We start from the raw sequence: 16,103 nt of genomic DNA, 5'->3' as shown, positions 1-16,103 counted from the left end.
GTCACGTCGTGTCATTGCTGGTTTACGAGCAGACGAGCATGTTCGGCAGCGCACAATCACAAAGTACTTACAAGCAGACACAGTGTGTAGACAGAAAAGGGAGAAAGGACGCATTTTGTCTTAAAAACTAACGATAAAGGTTTCTCATAGTCATTCACATCGACGTCCCACTGGGGTGAGTTTTTCCTTGCCCGTATGTGGGCTCTGTACCGAGGATGTCGTTGTGGCTTGTGCAGCCCTTTGAGACACTTGTGATTTAGGGCTATATAAATAAACATTGATTGATTGAATATGACCAATGTATGATCCTGTGACTACTTGGTATCGGATCGATACCCAAATATGTGGTCTCATCCAAAACTAATGTAAAGCATCCAAGCAAAAGAAGAATAAGTGATTATTTGATTTTAACAGAAGTGTAGATAGAACATGTTAAAAGAGAAAGTAAGCAGATATTAACAGTAAATTAAGAAGTAGATTAATAATTCATTTTCTACCAATTGTCCTTAATAATTTTAACTAAGTAATAGAATGGAAAGTGGCACAATATGTTACTGCATATGTCATGAATGGAGGGTTGGGATATTCACTATCCATATCTAATGACAGGCTCATTAACATGAACGATGGAATTAGGACGTTGCAGTGATTTTATATTAGCTTGGTAGCTTGACAGTGAAGACATACCGTAATTTCCGGACTATAAGCCGCACCTGACTATAAGCCGCACCAGCTAAATTTAGGGGAAAATACAGATTGCTCCATATATAAGCCGCACCCGACTATAAGCCGCAGGGTTTTGATGTGTAATTACCGTAGTATATAGGGGTTCCTGCTACCACGGAGGGGATTGTCGGGACAGAGATGACTGTTTGGGAACGCAAAGCGTCCCATTTATTAACAATAAATCTTTCAATCATTCAATCAAACTTTCACATCTTTGACATGGCGAACAGCATTCGTGCAGAGTACAAATAATACAATGGTGCAAAGTAATACAAAGTGCTCGCCTGTACGTTATCAAAATAACCAGCCTACCGGTATATGAAAAGTCAGTCTTTAATCATTGTGTCATCGTCTTCCTCCTGCGTACTAAAACCACCGAAATACTCTTCGTCGGTGTCGGAGAAGAACAGGCCGTAAATAAGCCGCACCCTTGTATAAGCCGCAGGGACCAGAATGAGGGGAAAAAGTAGCGGCTTATAGTCCGGAAATTACGGTATTTACATCTTGCTCTTTAAACCAAGGCGGAAACAGTGGCAGCTTTGCACATGCGCATTTCATTTGCAGTCTGGAGGCAGGTGGATATCCTTTCTGCACTGAAGTGATGAGCTACCTAGCAAGATATTAAACTTTTGTCACAAAGAGACACACACACAGACAATTTCAAGGTGAGTAAGTGACTGAGGCTGTGTACAGTAGGCAAATCAAACTAGATGATTTATTTAAGTGTGGCAGTAAAGAAACATTTACATTTAAAATTCCATTCAAAACTTCCGGTTTGGAACTCAGAAATTCTGACTTCCCACTTCAATTGAAGCGCACCGTGAAAGTCCAGACGACAAATGATTAGCGCATGCGTGAGGTTCTCTGCTCTGCTCGCAACACCCAACACTGCTCGTTGATGACACTTTCACCTTAGTCTCCAAGACTCAAAAAAGTTACCAAGACCTAAAAAAGTCTCCAGTAATACCGGAAAAAGTTGCTGGATTTGTCAGTAGTAGCTGTAGACAAGAGGATTGGAAAGTTGCCAGATTTAGCGACAAAGTTCCCAAATTGGCAACACTGATTTTCTTTGTCATCATAAAGAATTTTCTAGCATTTTGTTTTTGGCAGAATTGTTTTCTTTCCTGATATATTTCAAAAGTAGTTTGGATGAGTTTGAGATTATTGTCCTGTTAGAACAACCACTGCAGTGAAGCAGTACGACGGGTACACACTTTTTGCAGTGACGCATTACCATTGTACACTGCAAAAAGTTCACAATGTGTGTAAAAACTAGAACCTTTATATTTGCAGGCAGCTTCATTTGTACCCCCACTGACCATCTGTTTAAGATGGAGAGAAGTGTGTGAAAGCATAATAATGTTTTTATGTACAGATGTGAGGGATTATGGGGTTGTCAAATCTCTGAACTAATCTCATCAGATCAAACTGGAACATTGGCAGGTAGACTTTGAAAGTCTGATGCATTTTCAGTATATGTATAATGACTGTGTGGTCATACCTTTTGAAAGTGTTACTTCTTTTCCTGCACACTTGACAAAGTCTAGAATAAGCATAACTGTTAGTCACAGAGACACAATGTCTCAGACCCTGAACACTGCAACACACTCATATATGACTGTGCAGCTCACCAATGTCATTACACACACTCAAATCCTTTCTAATCGCCATCACAATGACATGATAACACAGTGGGAGATTACAGAACTGCTTCCTCTCTCACACACTCACACTCACACACAGACTCATATACAATCACATACACACTTTCACACTCAAACACAGACATAACGCTCTCTCACACACAAGTACCTACACACATGTAAACTCACAGGGAAACAGAATAGATCTAAGCTCTAAATGATCTTCCTGTTTTGTTGTGTGTCAGGATCCAAAGATGGGCTTCGGCATCGCCGTGTCAGGAGGGCGAGACAACCCAAATGAGGACAGTGGCGAAACGTCCATCGTCGTGTCCGATGTCCTACAAGGAGGACCAGCTGATGGCTTGTTATTGTGCATACTTCTCCTATATTTAATTCACACAATGTTATACTGCAGTTGTCTCCTGCTCCAACACATATTGTTAGAGATTGACTAGCATATTTATTTACTCAACAAAAAACAATCAAATATTTCCATTACGAGCGAGTAGTAATGGGTACCTTTCACATTTGAAGAGGAAAATCTTTGTCACTTGTACGCTATACAGTAAAATGTTGTCTCTCTCTAAATTATTCTCTTGAAGAGCAGTGGGCAACCATTGTGCTGCAATTTGATTTGGTGTCAATTCCTGTTATCTGGGAATCGATATCGTTACTCAACGGTACCAGGTTTCTGTACGTTTGTGTGTGTTCATGTAGTCATGAATGTTAATTTGTTTAATATTAAAATCACATTTTTAATATGTTAAAATTTAGCAGTAAGCTGATAATAACTGTGCTGTCCAGTTATGTTGTATTTTGTTTTCATTTACCAGGATGCATTAATTTCAGTTTGTACTCAGTGTGTTGCCGTAGTCAGGAAGTAGTCTTTGCCAGTCTTGTCTCTTGTTGAGTCATACAAAGTGTTTATACTCTTAAGTGTTGTACTTATTACACACCAGCTCTTTGATTGTGACATGCATCGTAGCTTGAGCTGGTGCAGAGTCTGCTCTCTCTGGTGACAAAGTATCAAAATATGTTACTGTTTGATTTTACTTGAATCGGTACTCTGCAGTACCAATGGAATTTGGTCGGTATCTATAAAACTACCAAATTCAGTACCCATCCCTACGAGCTAGTTTATTCAACTGGTTATATTGTCCTACTTTCTGTCATCAAGCTGGTCTGTGTCACATCAGTCTGCAGCCAACCACTTTATTGATTGTTAAAAAATGTTAGTGTCCCACATTCTATGACAGATGATGAACATGTTGTGATTGAAGATTGATTGTGATACAATTTGTTCATAAATTTGAACGGTGGCTAACAGAACACAAGTTCACTTCTCCTACTGTCAAACCTGTGACTTTAATTTTAAAAGTGTTTGTCTTTTACATTCTTCTGTGTTCATGTCTAGTGAGAATGACAGGGTGGTGCAAGTGAATGCCATCCCCATGGAGGGGGTAATTCACTCCTTTGCCGTCACAACCCTGCGAAAATGTGGCAAAGTAGCAAAAATTGTAAGTAAGCATGTAAGACTGTAACTGATCAGTCAATCTGCTCAATGATCAATTTTCTTTTGTTAACTGACAGACAGTCAAGAGGTCGAGGAAGGTTCCTGTAAATCTTCTGAATCGTCCCGGATCACCTGACGATCGTGTGTTTAACAACGACTACAATGACGATTACAACTACGAGCAGGACCGCCGCAGTGTGTACAGCGGCAGGCAGGACCATAGCCTGGAAAGGGAAAGAGGCGGTTATGTGGACTCTGGTTACCAAACGCGTGAGCGCGATTACAACAGAGACTATGACAGACGAGAACGGGGCAGAGGTACGGAGAGAGACTTGAGCCCGGACCAGCAGAACCGGAGAGATGGGAGCAGAGGTCGCACATTGGACAGAGAACATAGTCCTGATCGCCATCACAAGATTGTAGCTGATTACAGCCCAGACAGAAGGTATCGAAGTGAACGCACGTTAGATCGAGATCATAGCCCCGATCGGCGATACCGCAGCGAGCGAGCCCTCAACCGTGACCACAGCCCAGACCGACGCTATCGAAGTGAGCGCGGGCTGGACCGCACTGAAAGCCCCGACCTAAATCACAGGAGGGACCACCATAGTCCGGGACGCAGCCACGGACGCAACCGCAGCTTCGAGCGAGGACGGGATCGAGTTCCGAGTGACACCAGAAGACATGACGAGCCGTTGAAGCGAGGTAGCAGGGACCACCTAGACCGCTCACCCTCACCTGCCGCTATGCCCATCCCTATGCCACGCCATGTTCGAGGAGAACTTGATGCACTGGAGAAACCTCTGAATGTGCTGCTGCTCAAGAACCGGCCTGGCGAAGGTGAGACAACACTAAACCTTCATAGACACAACACATCAAACAAGGTTTAGTCTGCTGGCGCAATTTTTAACTCAGCCATACAATCAACTTATTTAGACTATATATTTTACATTTATTTACTCTATATTTATATTTGTTATATTTATGTACTGTGCTTCCTCGCAACTTGGCAGTTCATTTACTGATTTTAAAATACCATTGAAGTTTCATGTTGAAATTATGTGTGTGCGTGGCTTAAAAATTGTTTTTATTGCAAAATGAATTCTGCACGCTTTATTCTGCTCACTAAACATACGCAGTCAACTTTGCACATGTAAAGTAGATCAGCTTTGCACATGTTTTAGTACATGCAAACCTTTAGTAAATCAGGCCCTATGTGCGCAGTGCAAGGTGCATTGCAGTTGTTATGTCATCTTATAAAGAGCACTCAGATCCATCACTGTGTATTTATTAATTGTTACAATTACACTCAGCTGGAAATAATATTTATGTATGGCATTCATACCTTTTACATTATATATCACATCAAATATATAATATAAACCAATACAACCAATTAGCATGTTAAGATTAAGATTAAAGTACCAATGATTGTCACACACACACTAGATGTGGTAAAATTTGTCCTCTGCATTTGTCCCATCCCCTTGGGGAGCAGTGGGCAGCAGCGGCGCCGCGCCCGGGAATCATTTTGGTGATTTAACCCCGACGGTCATCTGGATTAAAAAAAAAAAACGATAGCCGTATAATTTTTCCAGAATTTTAACAGCCCTCTTAGACCGAACCAATTTAGAGACCGTACCAAAAAATACCGGTACTTGATATACATCCATAGTTCGGACAAGGAGTATGGCAAATATGTCAAAATAAACAGATGATTAAAAGTCTCAATTTGGTAGACAGTTACAAGCGAAAACTTTTTTTTTTCTAGTGTTCAAGTTAGTTGAAATATTTATTTTACAATTAATTTGATGGTGCATTTGTGCATGTTTTTTTCCTGGGGTTACAAATGTCACTGATAATATGAAATCAAGTGGAGAAACGTTACTTCCGGATCAATTCTCATCATCCTTAAACATGTTCACTTCCAATCACTCTTTAATCAAGATCCCAACATGTTATACCAGCAACAAAGTGAACCTAAATCTTTGTTTATGTTGCAGAGTATGGTCTTCGTCTGGGCAGTCAGCTGTTTATCAAAGAGATGACCAGCACAGGACTTGCTAACAGAGATGGAAACCTGCAAGAAGGAGACATCATTCTTAAGGTGGCAATCAGTGTTAATTTCATAGACTAATAATTATCAGGGGGGATGACTTTTGTGATTGGCATTGAAAGGCATTAATCAGCATTGGCCAATCACATTACTTTTTCAGGGAAATCGGCCGATACTGATAGTTGGCCGATCAATCAGTGCGTCTGTATTGACAACCGCTTATGTCAACATGAGTCAGCCAATCAGAAGTGCATGAACTCTAAAATTATTTTCTTATTTTTTTTGTCTGCACATCATAATTAGGAAACCAACTGAATACATGTCTATTTTAATAATGTCATAACCAGTATGTTCTTTTCCTTAACATGCGTGTATGTAACTGTGTGTTCGTCCTTTTTTATAACTGCGCATTTGTCCTTTTCATAACCATGTACTATGTATGTCCTTTTCAAAACCATGTGCATATGCCGTTTTTATAACCATGTTTGTATATCCTCCTTTCTGTCAGATCAACGGCACAGTGACTGAAAACTTGTCTCTGAGCGACGCAGGCAAATTGATAGAGAAGTCTCGTGGGAAGTTACAGCTGGTGGTTCAGAGAGACAGACAGCAAGTGTTGATCCGAGTCCCTCCGATGGTGGACAGCGACTCTGAGCTTGATGGTGAGAGATTCTTGAAACTGAAAAGCAGCAAATCCTATCCAGTGTAAAGACAAACGTGTGACTATCCTCATGTGTAAACCGCAAAATAACTCAATATTGTTGTTATGTATTTCTCCATCAAACATCATGAATAAAAGTTTGACTTCCACATCAGTTTATAGTTTTCTTTACACTTACACTTTTTACAAAACAAAAACAAACATGATGAGTTTACCAGAGACAACAAATCATTTTCTCTCTACCTTCATGAGTATTCTCTTTTATACCTAGTTTTATTGTCACATGACCAAATGCTTTGCTGTGATTGGTCCAATCCAATATAGATAAGTGGTGTGAATGGTTGTTTTCTCGGCAAACATCTGCAGGGAGGGTGGGGCGCCAGAGGCCCTGTGACCCATTTCGTCTGTTTTTGGGAGTGTGTTTGTGTTTGTGTGTGTGTGTGTGCGCATGTGTGAGAGACAGAGGAGGTTCTCACTCGCCTTTGGCAGGGTGAACTAATCCACTAAAATAATCCAGCTATTGGATATGACAGAATTTCATCATGCTAGTGTTCATACTATAGCGGCCGTGTGGTTCTTTAATTTAAAATATCAATGGAGTGATTTGTGTGTGTGTGTGTGTGTGTACGTGCGTGTGAGTAACTTTTTCTTGACGTTTACATGCAGTCAAAGCTTTATTAGTGGGTGTAATGTGTACAGTTCATAGATTATATATGACTTGACTTTCATTTGGTTTTACAAACTGACCTTGTGGATAGTAAGTTTATGTATTTACCCCTTTTTTTAAGAGGGAAAATTTTAATTCTGACTTATTCTAAGCATAAAAACATCACTTTGTTTGTGTTTGTTTTGCAGATATCTCTGAGATCGAGTCGTATCGCTCCTACTCCCCACAAGATGAAAGGCAGGGCCATCATTCAGATCTTTCCTCACATTCCTCCAACGAGAGGCTCAGAGAGAAGCCCAGGTACATGTCTATGGATGTTCTCATTCATCCAGGTCATTGAATTTGTAGGGCATTCAATCGATCGCAACTGGACTGTTTGGTTTTGTCTTAGAAGATGTTTCACCTATCATCCAAGGTGGCGTCATCAGGTCATACAATTAGACTTACATTGGTCAGATCTAGTCTTGCAGCCGGTGCCAAAACCCCAGCTATTTATACTCCCAACACAAAGAGGGTGTGCCTGTGCAAGGATGATTACGCACTATTGTTGTGAGAAAAAAAAAAAGAGCAACCCTTCTGTCAATGGTAACTCCAGTCGTAGAAGCGGAACTTCCTTTTGTTAGCATTGAGGTCTATACTCTATAACTCTATACAATTCCATACTATATAACTCTACACTCTCGGCAGGATCCTTGAGGGTGCATGGGAGTTTGCCTATAGTCTACATGTGTTTTGTGGACTTGGAGAAGGAATTCAAGCGTGTTCCTTGGGATGTCCTGCACTACAAAAAGTCAGTGTTCAAAAACAAGAAAAACAAAAAACAAAACTTAGGGGTATTTTATTTGAACTAAGCAAAATTATCTGCCAATAGAACCAAAAAATTTGGCTTGTCAAGACTTTCCAAAACAATTCAAATTAGCTAACCTCAATGAACCCAAAAATACCTTAAAATAAGAATATTCTCACTAATAAAAAGTGCACTTTTCTTGGTAGAAAAAAATAATAATACACCTTTTTGCTCAATATGTTGAAAAATATTCTTAAATTAGGTAAATGCTAGTGCCATTATCTTGACATAATGATATGCGCTCGGCATTACATTTCTTGAAACCAGCAAACTTATGCTAAGAACTAATTTATTGTTCTTAATGGAAAGGCAACAAGGCAACCGCTTGTTACTCTCGGGGTTTCCTAGCCGCTCAGGCAAATCATATGGTCTAAAAATGCATTTTTCCATCGACAACATGACATCATCGCGCCAAGTGCGTGCTCTTTCAGTCAATTAGTGCGCATATATGCAGCCCGGCCCCCGGCCAAAATGTTTTTAATTGTAATTTTTAAGGAATTTATCTGAAAAATTGTTTGAAATGTTAAATGTTTGAATAATAACTGTCAGTTTACTGTACTGTGCCAACTGTACTACTATATGAGTATGTATTTTCTTTTGTTTCATTGAAAATAAAACAGCAAAGTCCATTTGGCTGTCATCTGTTTTAATTATGAGACACAATTGTGTCAAAATCACGATTTTTTTTTTTTTTCATGCTTGAAATAAGAAATTATTACTTTAAAAAAGTAGTTTTATACTTGTGAGTGTTGATGACACAGCTTTGCAACAGTTGATATTCTAGTTTCAAGCATGTTTTACTCAATATAGGTCATAAAATCTCAGCAACAAGCTGTAATATCTTACTGAGATCATTTAGGAACAATACCCTTAAGACAAGTAAAACACTAACATAAAATCTGCTTAGTGAGAAGAATTATCTTATTAGACAGAAAATAAGCAAATATCACCCTTATTTGAGACATTTAATCTTACTTAGATTTCAGTTTTTGCAGTGTGTGGAGAGTGCTCAGAGAGTATGGGGTGTCGGACCGTCTGATTGTGGCGGTCTGCTCCCTGTATGATCAGTGTCTGAGCTTGGTCCGTACTGCTGGGAGTAAGTCGGACCTGTTTCCAGTGAGGTTTGGGATCCGCCAGGGCTGCCCTTTGTCACCGATTATGTTTACAACTTTTCCAAGCCCGAGTCCATGGTTCTCGTTCGGACCCTGCATCGATCTGTCGTGGTGAAAAAGGAGCTGTGCCGGAAGGCAAAGCTCTCAATTTACCGGCCGATCTACATCCCTATACTTGCCTATGGTCATGAGCGAAAGGAGAAGGTCACGGATACAAGCAATGAGTTTTCTCTGACGGGTGGTGGGGCTCTATCTTCGAGATAGGGTGAGAAGCTCTGTCATTCGGAGTAAACATCAGAGGAGCCAGATGGTGGTTCGGGCATCTGGTCAGAATGCCCTCCGAATGCCTCCCTGGGGAGTTGTCTGTCTGTATTATGATTTGTCTGTGGGTAAAAAAAAAATCTGCCTGTCCATTTTTCCTCAATCGGCTGTCTTATTACATGTGACTTTTTACTTCGTTTCTGTCGTTGAGTTGTGTGTCCGTATTCAGATATGTGTGTGTGTGTAAAGGAATCTGTGTTAAAGATTTGCATGTGCGTAAAAAAAAATGTGTCTTTAATCAGATTCATCAGAATCAGAATCAGGTTTATTTGGCCAAGTATACTTGCATATACAAGGAATTTGTTTTCGGCAGTTGTTAGCTCTCTAAACATCCAACAAATAGGCAAGTATACATTCACTTCATGTGAAGCTTTTTAAATGTGACTTTTTTTACACACCTGCTGTGTTTGTCTGTGTAGCGATTCAAAGTTGTAAAAAGAGTTGTCTCTCTAACTTAACCTTGTCTTCCCCTATACTCACTATGAGTTGGCCAAGAACAATTATAATGGATTTTCCATCACTTTATGTAAATAAAAGATCATGGTTTAGCAGTAGTTGTCAGAAGTATTTTGTAGAGATTTTTTTTTTTTTTACCCACAGACAAACCATTATACAAACAGACAACTTAAAACACGCACACTTTAAGATAAAGACACACATTAGTTCACAGACACTTGAATTGAATTGCAGACGCAAAGATTTAGGTACGCATTTGCAAATAATTTTGCTACAATAATACTCCCATAATTTGAAACATGAGTCTTGCAGCTTAGTTTGAAATACTTGAACCAACATCGTTAACATGCACACATTTTGAATCATCAGCATTTTGCAGAAGGCATATAGAATATTAAAGGGATCATTTTGTTTTGCTCTGTTCATATATTCAGAGGTTGGACTGCTTGATTGGACTTGCATGTTATCAGGGAAGAAAATGCTACAATCATAACTGAAGTCTATTTAACAGACGCTGACAATGTTGCAGGCAACTTTTTCAAAATGTGCAATACATCCTGAATATTAACTATAGTGTGAGCAATCATAAGCTTAAGGCTTTTAAAACGGTAAAATACCTTAAAAAATGCATTTCCACTTCAGTTTGTGACCAAATTAAGGTATTTATGGGGAAACATTTAAATATGAAAGCTTCATGTGTACTTTTGAATGTTATGTATGTTAATAATGCACTGACAGAAAAACATATCTGTGGTATTAAGTTCAAAGCAATGTCCTTTTTATGTTGTAAATTATTTAATGTTCATTGTTTTTAAAAGCATTTTTGATTAAAAATGCATCTTAATTCTAGATTTTTCTCTCGCATACATTTTGTTAACTAATGAGCACTATATACAAAGTTCCTGTACCATCAAGCTTGTTTTCACCATGCAATGTTACATTAACAAAATCAAGCTGTGACTCTAATGATGCACACATCTATTTATTCTTTTTCAATGTCAGTAGAGAGGAGCCACCAAACAGGCTGGTTAAAATGGGTGCCATGCCGACCCCATTCCGAGGTCATGATCGACCTGTGGAAGATACACCGCCATTGCCTGCTGAAAGGGAGGAACCACGGCCACAAACGCCACCAAGTAAACTTGTTTGTCTTTCTGATGACACAGTTTAAACAATATATATGAAATTAACTTGAATTACAATCTAAAACAAAATTCTTACTCGTTTTTCTTCTTTTTCTGCATGGTAAGAGTTAGTCGCTCCAAAGGTACACGCTCCACCAAAGGTGCCATTAAAGCCAAACGTAGAGGACCAGGATGTGTACGGGTCAGTATATCAGATATTGATATAACTTCTATAATCATAATGATGTTTCATTTAGCGTGTGTTCCATTTTTTTCTAAGATTCTTTGACGTGTTCTTTGCTCTTTCAGGCCAAACACGGTGATGGTTCGTTTTCAGAAAGGTGACAGCGTTGGGATGAGGCTTGCAGGAGGAAACGATGTTGGCATCTTCATCGCTGGCGTACAAGAGGATAGTGCAGCTGAACACCAAGGTCTTCACACTGGAGATCAAATTGTTAAGGTGACCTTCTTTTATTCTTCATTTCAATACTTTAAATCATTTTTAATGTCTGAAGTTATTCATTTATTTCCCCCTCCAACCATTGTAAAAATACAATTGAAAGAACACTATAATATAACTTCCTAATATTCAGAGTAAAAAGTTGGAAAAATAAAAAGAATCCAGTCATTATTTTGTGGTAAAAAATGCATTTTAGAAACGTAAAATTATATGTTATTTTTAAATTAAAACCACAATACAGGTGGTCCTCAGGTTAAGAAAAAGTTTTTTTCCTAACTGTGTTGGAAGTTGGTTTTGAGTGTAAGAACTTATATCTAAACGGTATTTAAATGGCATCCAAGCACTGAATACATGAAGGACATATACATATTGGAATTCAAGTATTTAATGAAACAGTAACAACAATAAAAATTATTTACTTTTTTTTACTTGTGTTTGCTGAACACTAAAAGAAGTGTTTCAAAGGGAGGAAGAGACCGGTTTATTATCAATAATGAAACCACTACTGTGCTGAATTATCACTGTCCATTTCACATAATCAAAAATATAATCTTTATCTTTTATATGGTTTGCAATACGGCTGCAGCGGCATTACGTACACGCATGCTGTATCCTTCCATGGCGCTAAAATAGTTTCTAAGCAAATCTTTAGTTGACGGAACATAATTCTGTTTTTAATTAACTTATGAGAGTACATTTGTAACCATGAAACGTAAAATTTGAAACACCAGTATGAAAACATATAAGAGACAAGGAACGTATAATATTAGGAGAATCAAGTCAAGATAGAATAAAAATATAGTCAAGATTACAAGAAAAAAAATCTTAAGCAGAAAGTTAATATATTTAACATTTAAAAGAACACGCAAAAGTAAAATGTAGTAGTTCATATTAAATATACACTTTATTAAATATATATTATATAAAAGATAATATATTCAACTCTTAAGCTAATCTATCTTCTTTACAAAAATGTAAAATATCAAAAACATACAAGTAACATTTTTATGAATCTAAGTGTGATAAATAGAAAGATGTAAATTGGGCCAACATTTTATCACATTCTTATGTAAGAATAAGTTAAGTATGGTAATGAAATAGTTGTGTTGTTGTTTCAGGTGAATAACATGGACTTTAGAGGTATGGTTCGTGAGGATGCAGTCTTGTACCTCCTGGAGATCCCTAAGGGTGAAGATGTGACCATTCTTGCTCAGAGCAAACCTGAAGGTAGCATTTGATAATAATCAAAATGTTTTCACAGTTTGCTATAAATCATTTTTACAGGGTTTCTGTGGGGCATTAAAAAGCATGAAAAGTCATTAAATGAGTTTAGCGAAAATTAAGGCCTTTAAAAAGCGTTAAATACAATGTCCAGAGGCATTGAAAATTGTAATACAATTGTAGGACTTGGCCGATTGTCGATACGTCAGTCAATCAAACGATAAATGAAAATTAACTTAATACGCTGCGGTTATCGATTAAATTTGTACGTCTGTGTGCTTCTTTTCTTTGGCTGCGGCTTTCAAAATGGATACAAGACGTCTTCTAAGGTCCAAAAGCTTTAAAAGCCCTACCTCCATAAAGGACACTCCGCTGGATGGCAAAATCAAACGACTTTGCAATGTTTTGGTCTCTGTAGACCAGGGGTCACCAACCTTTTTGAAACCAAGGGCTACTTCTTGGGTACTGATTAATGCGAAGGGCTACCAGTTAGATACACACTTAAATAAATTGCCGGAAGTAGCCAATTTGCTCAATTTACCTTTAACTCTGTTATTATTAATAATTAATGATATTTATCTTTGTGGAAACACTGATCATCTTAAGGATTTCTCACAATAAATATATATAGAAACAGATAAATATCAATATGCAACACTTTATTTTTATATTTTCTCTAAGTGCACATTTTTCAAATTGAACATTTTCAAATGATCACTTCTAAGACAGTCTTGTGAAATCACAATATCCCATTTTAACTAGCTAGCCACTAACATTTTTTAACAAATCATGAATTACTTTGCACCATGTTTGTACAAATAATAACTCATGTAAAATACAAAAGTAAACTCTCAAATTTTTAAATCATGTCACACTTTGAACTGGACACCAAATCTGTTATCTGTTTCTTTGTCAGTTAGTGGGAAGCCTGGCATTGCATGCTGTTAACTAGTGTGTTGTACTCTGGTGTGTAACTTGACACTGCAACTCTGAGTGGGTCTTGCAGATGTGCATCAGTGAGGCGTGTTCTGTGTTTGTTCTTGATGAAGTTCATGTCAGAAAAGGCTGATTCACAAAGATAAGATTTTTCCTCATAGTTTGCGGAACCTTCTTAATCTTTTGGACATATTTTCACAGCAATCTGGCCTTAAGCTTAATTATGATAAATGTAAAATGTTAAGGATCGGAAATCTAAAGGGAACATCCTTTCGAATGGAATGCAAAGTGCCTGTTTTGTGGACAGATGGACCAGTTAACATACTTGGTGTTGTTGTCCCAGAAAATCTGGAAGATCTAGGCTCAGTAAATTATGATAATCGACTAAGAAAGCTGGACAAAATTATGCAATTATGGAAAGGGAAATCCCTAACCTTGTATGGTAAAATGTCTATTGCCAACTCGTTAATTATTCCTCAATTTATTTATTTGTTTTTGTCATTACCAGCTCCATCACAAAACTTTTTTAAGATTTATGAGCGGAGGGTCTTCGATTTTGTCTGGAACGGCAAACCAGAAAAGATTAAAAGAAAGGTTTTGTACAAAGAGTATGAATATGGGGGCCTGAAACTTCTCAACCTTGAAGCTATGTGTCCGTCTTTAAAAGCATCAATTGTTCCAAAGATGTATTTAAACATTGAGTGGTACACAAGTGTCCTGTTGGACAAAAAACATGTACTGTATCAAAAGAAATTGTATCCTTTTTTACAAGTGATCCCCTTCCAGAGAGTCTGCTGGGAAACATTGCGGGGTTCATAAAGGAAACAATCCACTCATAGTGGTGTTTTCAATTTTATGTGCCAGAAAAAAAGAGACGATATTTTGCAGCAGTCAATATGGATGAACTCTAATATTGTAATAGATGGAAAGCCTTTCTTTTGGAAAAATATGTTTGAAAGAGGAATCATTTTTGTCAATGATATTATCAATGAGAATGGTAAAATTATGAAGTATGATGAATTTAGAGCTATGTATGGTGATGCTTGCTCAAGCTTTTCATTTTATCAACTAACTGGAGTAATTGGGAAAAGATGGAAACAAATAATTAATTATGGAACTACTAAATTATTAGTTTGTAAACCTCTAATAAGAAATTCTAGTTGGCAAAAAGGAACTAAAATAAATAGAAAAATACATAATTTTTATTTAATAAAGAAATCTTTGAAGGCTGCCTCATACAACACAAATGGAAAATGGGAGGACTTTTTTGACTGCCCGTTGCCATGGGATGCCATATTCAAACTAATCTATAAAACCACTATCGATGTGCAAAATCGTTATTTTCAAATTAAAATTATTTATAACTTCTTACCCACAGGGAAAATGTTAAAATTATGGAATATGACAGAGTCAGATGATTGCCGATTTTGTTGTCAGGAGCCTGAATCCACCCTGCATTTGTTTTGGTATTGTCATATTGTGTCTTTGTTTTGGGTGGAAGTTGAAAAAATGTGTTTAAGGATCGGTTTGTTTATGAAGCTTGATGTGGTTTTTGTTATTTTAGGAGAGTTCATTGACAATCATGATTTAGTCAATTTAATTATAGTACTCGGTAAAATGTTTATTTTTAAGGCCAAAAACAGATATTCACTTAGTATTACTTTCTTTAAAACATTTATTCAGTATTTTCTAACTTTGGAAAGTTACATGGTTGAAAACAATAATGATGCCAAAAAACATTAAAAAAAAGATGAGAAGTCCTCAAAGGCTTATTTTGAAAGTATAATTATGTTTATAGATTATATGATATCTGTTGTTGTGTTCCCTAATTTGAGTGACCTGGACATAATCTGGACTGTACATAAATGCTTATTTTGAAAATGTAATTTTGTTTATAAATTATATGCAATCTGTTGTGTTCCGTAATTTTTTTCTGTGTACATGAATGAAGGTGTGTGTTGCTGAGTCCGACTTGGACATTATCTGGACTGGGCCTGGTTTAAAAAACCCTTTAAACAAATCTAATTTAATTGACAACCTGGTCTGTTGAAGAGAAGGCCCTTTTTTAAAAAATAAAATAAAATAAGATAAATTAAAAAAAAACATTTTCTTGGATAAAAAAGAAAGTAAAACAATATAAAAATAAATACATAAAAAATAGTAATTAATGAAAATGTTAGTGGACCAGCAGCCTATACAATCATGTGTGCTTCAGGGACTGTGTCCCTTGCAGATGTGTTGTCTATGTTGTGGGAACCAGAATATTGGTAGCAGAAAGAAATAACCCCTTTTGTGTGAGTGGGTGTGGATGAGTGTGCATGGAGGAGGTTGTTTGGGTTGATGCACTGATTGAAAGTGTA

General features: G+C 37.4%; 1 protein-coding gene across 10 annotated transcripts in view; it reads left to right on the top strand.

Annotated features, from left to right (window-relative positions):
* Positions 1–16,103, top strand: part of tjp2a (tight junction protein 2a (zona occludens 2)) — a 100,763-nt gene that overhangs the window by 64,050 nt on the left and 20,610 nt on the right. For 7 of the 10 annotated variants that reach the window (XM_062031595.1, XM_062031591.1, XM_062031592.1 and 4 more), the window contains 10 exons: positions 2,615–2,739; positions 3,784–3,886; positions 3,960–4,722; positions 5,886–5,989; positions 6,447–6,600; positions 7,455–7,566; positions 11,005–11,138; positions 11,253–11,328; positions 11,436–11,586; positions 12,705–12,813. In XM_062031595.1, coding sequence (XP_061887579.1) covers positions 2,615–2,739; positions 3,784–3,886; positions 3,960–4,722; positions 5,886–5,989; positions 6,447–6,600; positions 7,455–7,566; positions 11,005–11,138; positions 11,253–11,328; positions 11,436–11,586; positions 12,705–12,813 — 1,831 coding nt within the window. The remainder of the gene's footprint in view (positions 1–2,614; positions 2,740–3,783; positions 3,887–3,959; positions 4,723–5,885; positions 5,990–6,446; positions 6,601–7,454; positions 7,567–11,004; positions 11,139–11,252; positions 11,329–11,435; positions 11,587–12,704; positions 12,814–16,103) is intronic. The other 3 variants (XM_062031598.1, XM_062031589.1, XM_062031596.1) reach the window with 1 other exon arrangement.

Source organism: Entelurus aequoreus, linkage group LG21 (genome assembly GCF_033978785.1).
Source record: "Entelurus aequoreus isolate RoL-2023_Sb linkage group LG21, RoL_Eaeq_v1.1, whole genome shotgun sequence".
NCBI lineage: Eukaryota > Metazoa > Chordata > Actinopteri > Syngnathiformes > Syngnathidae > Entelurus > Entelurus aequoreus.
This window is presented reverse-complemented; position numbering and strand designations above follow the sequence as displayed.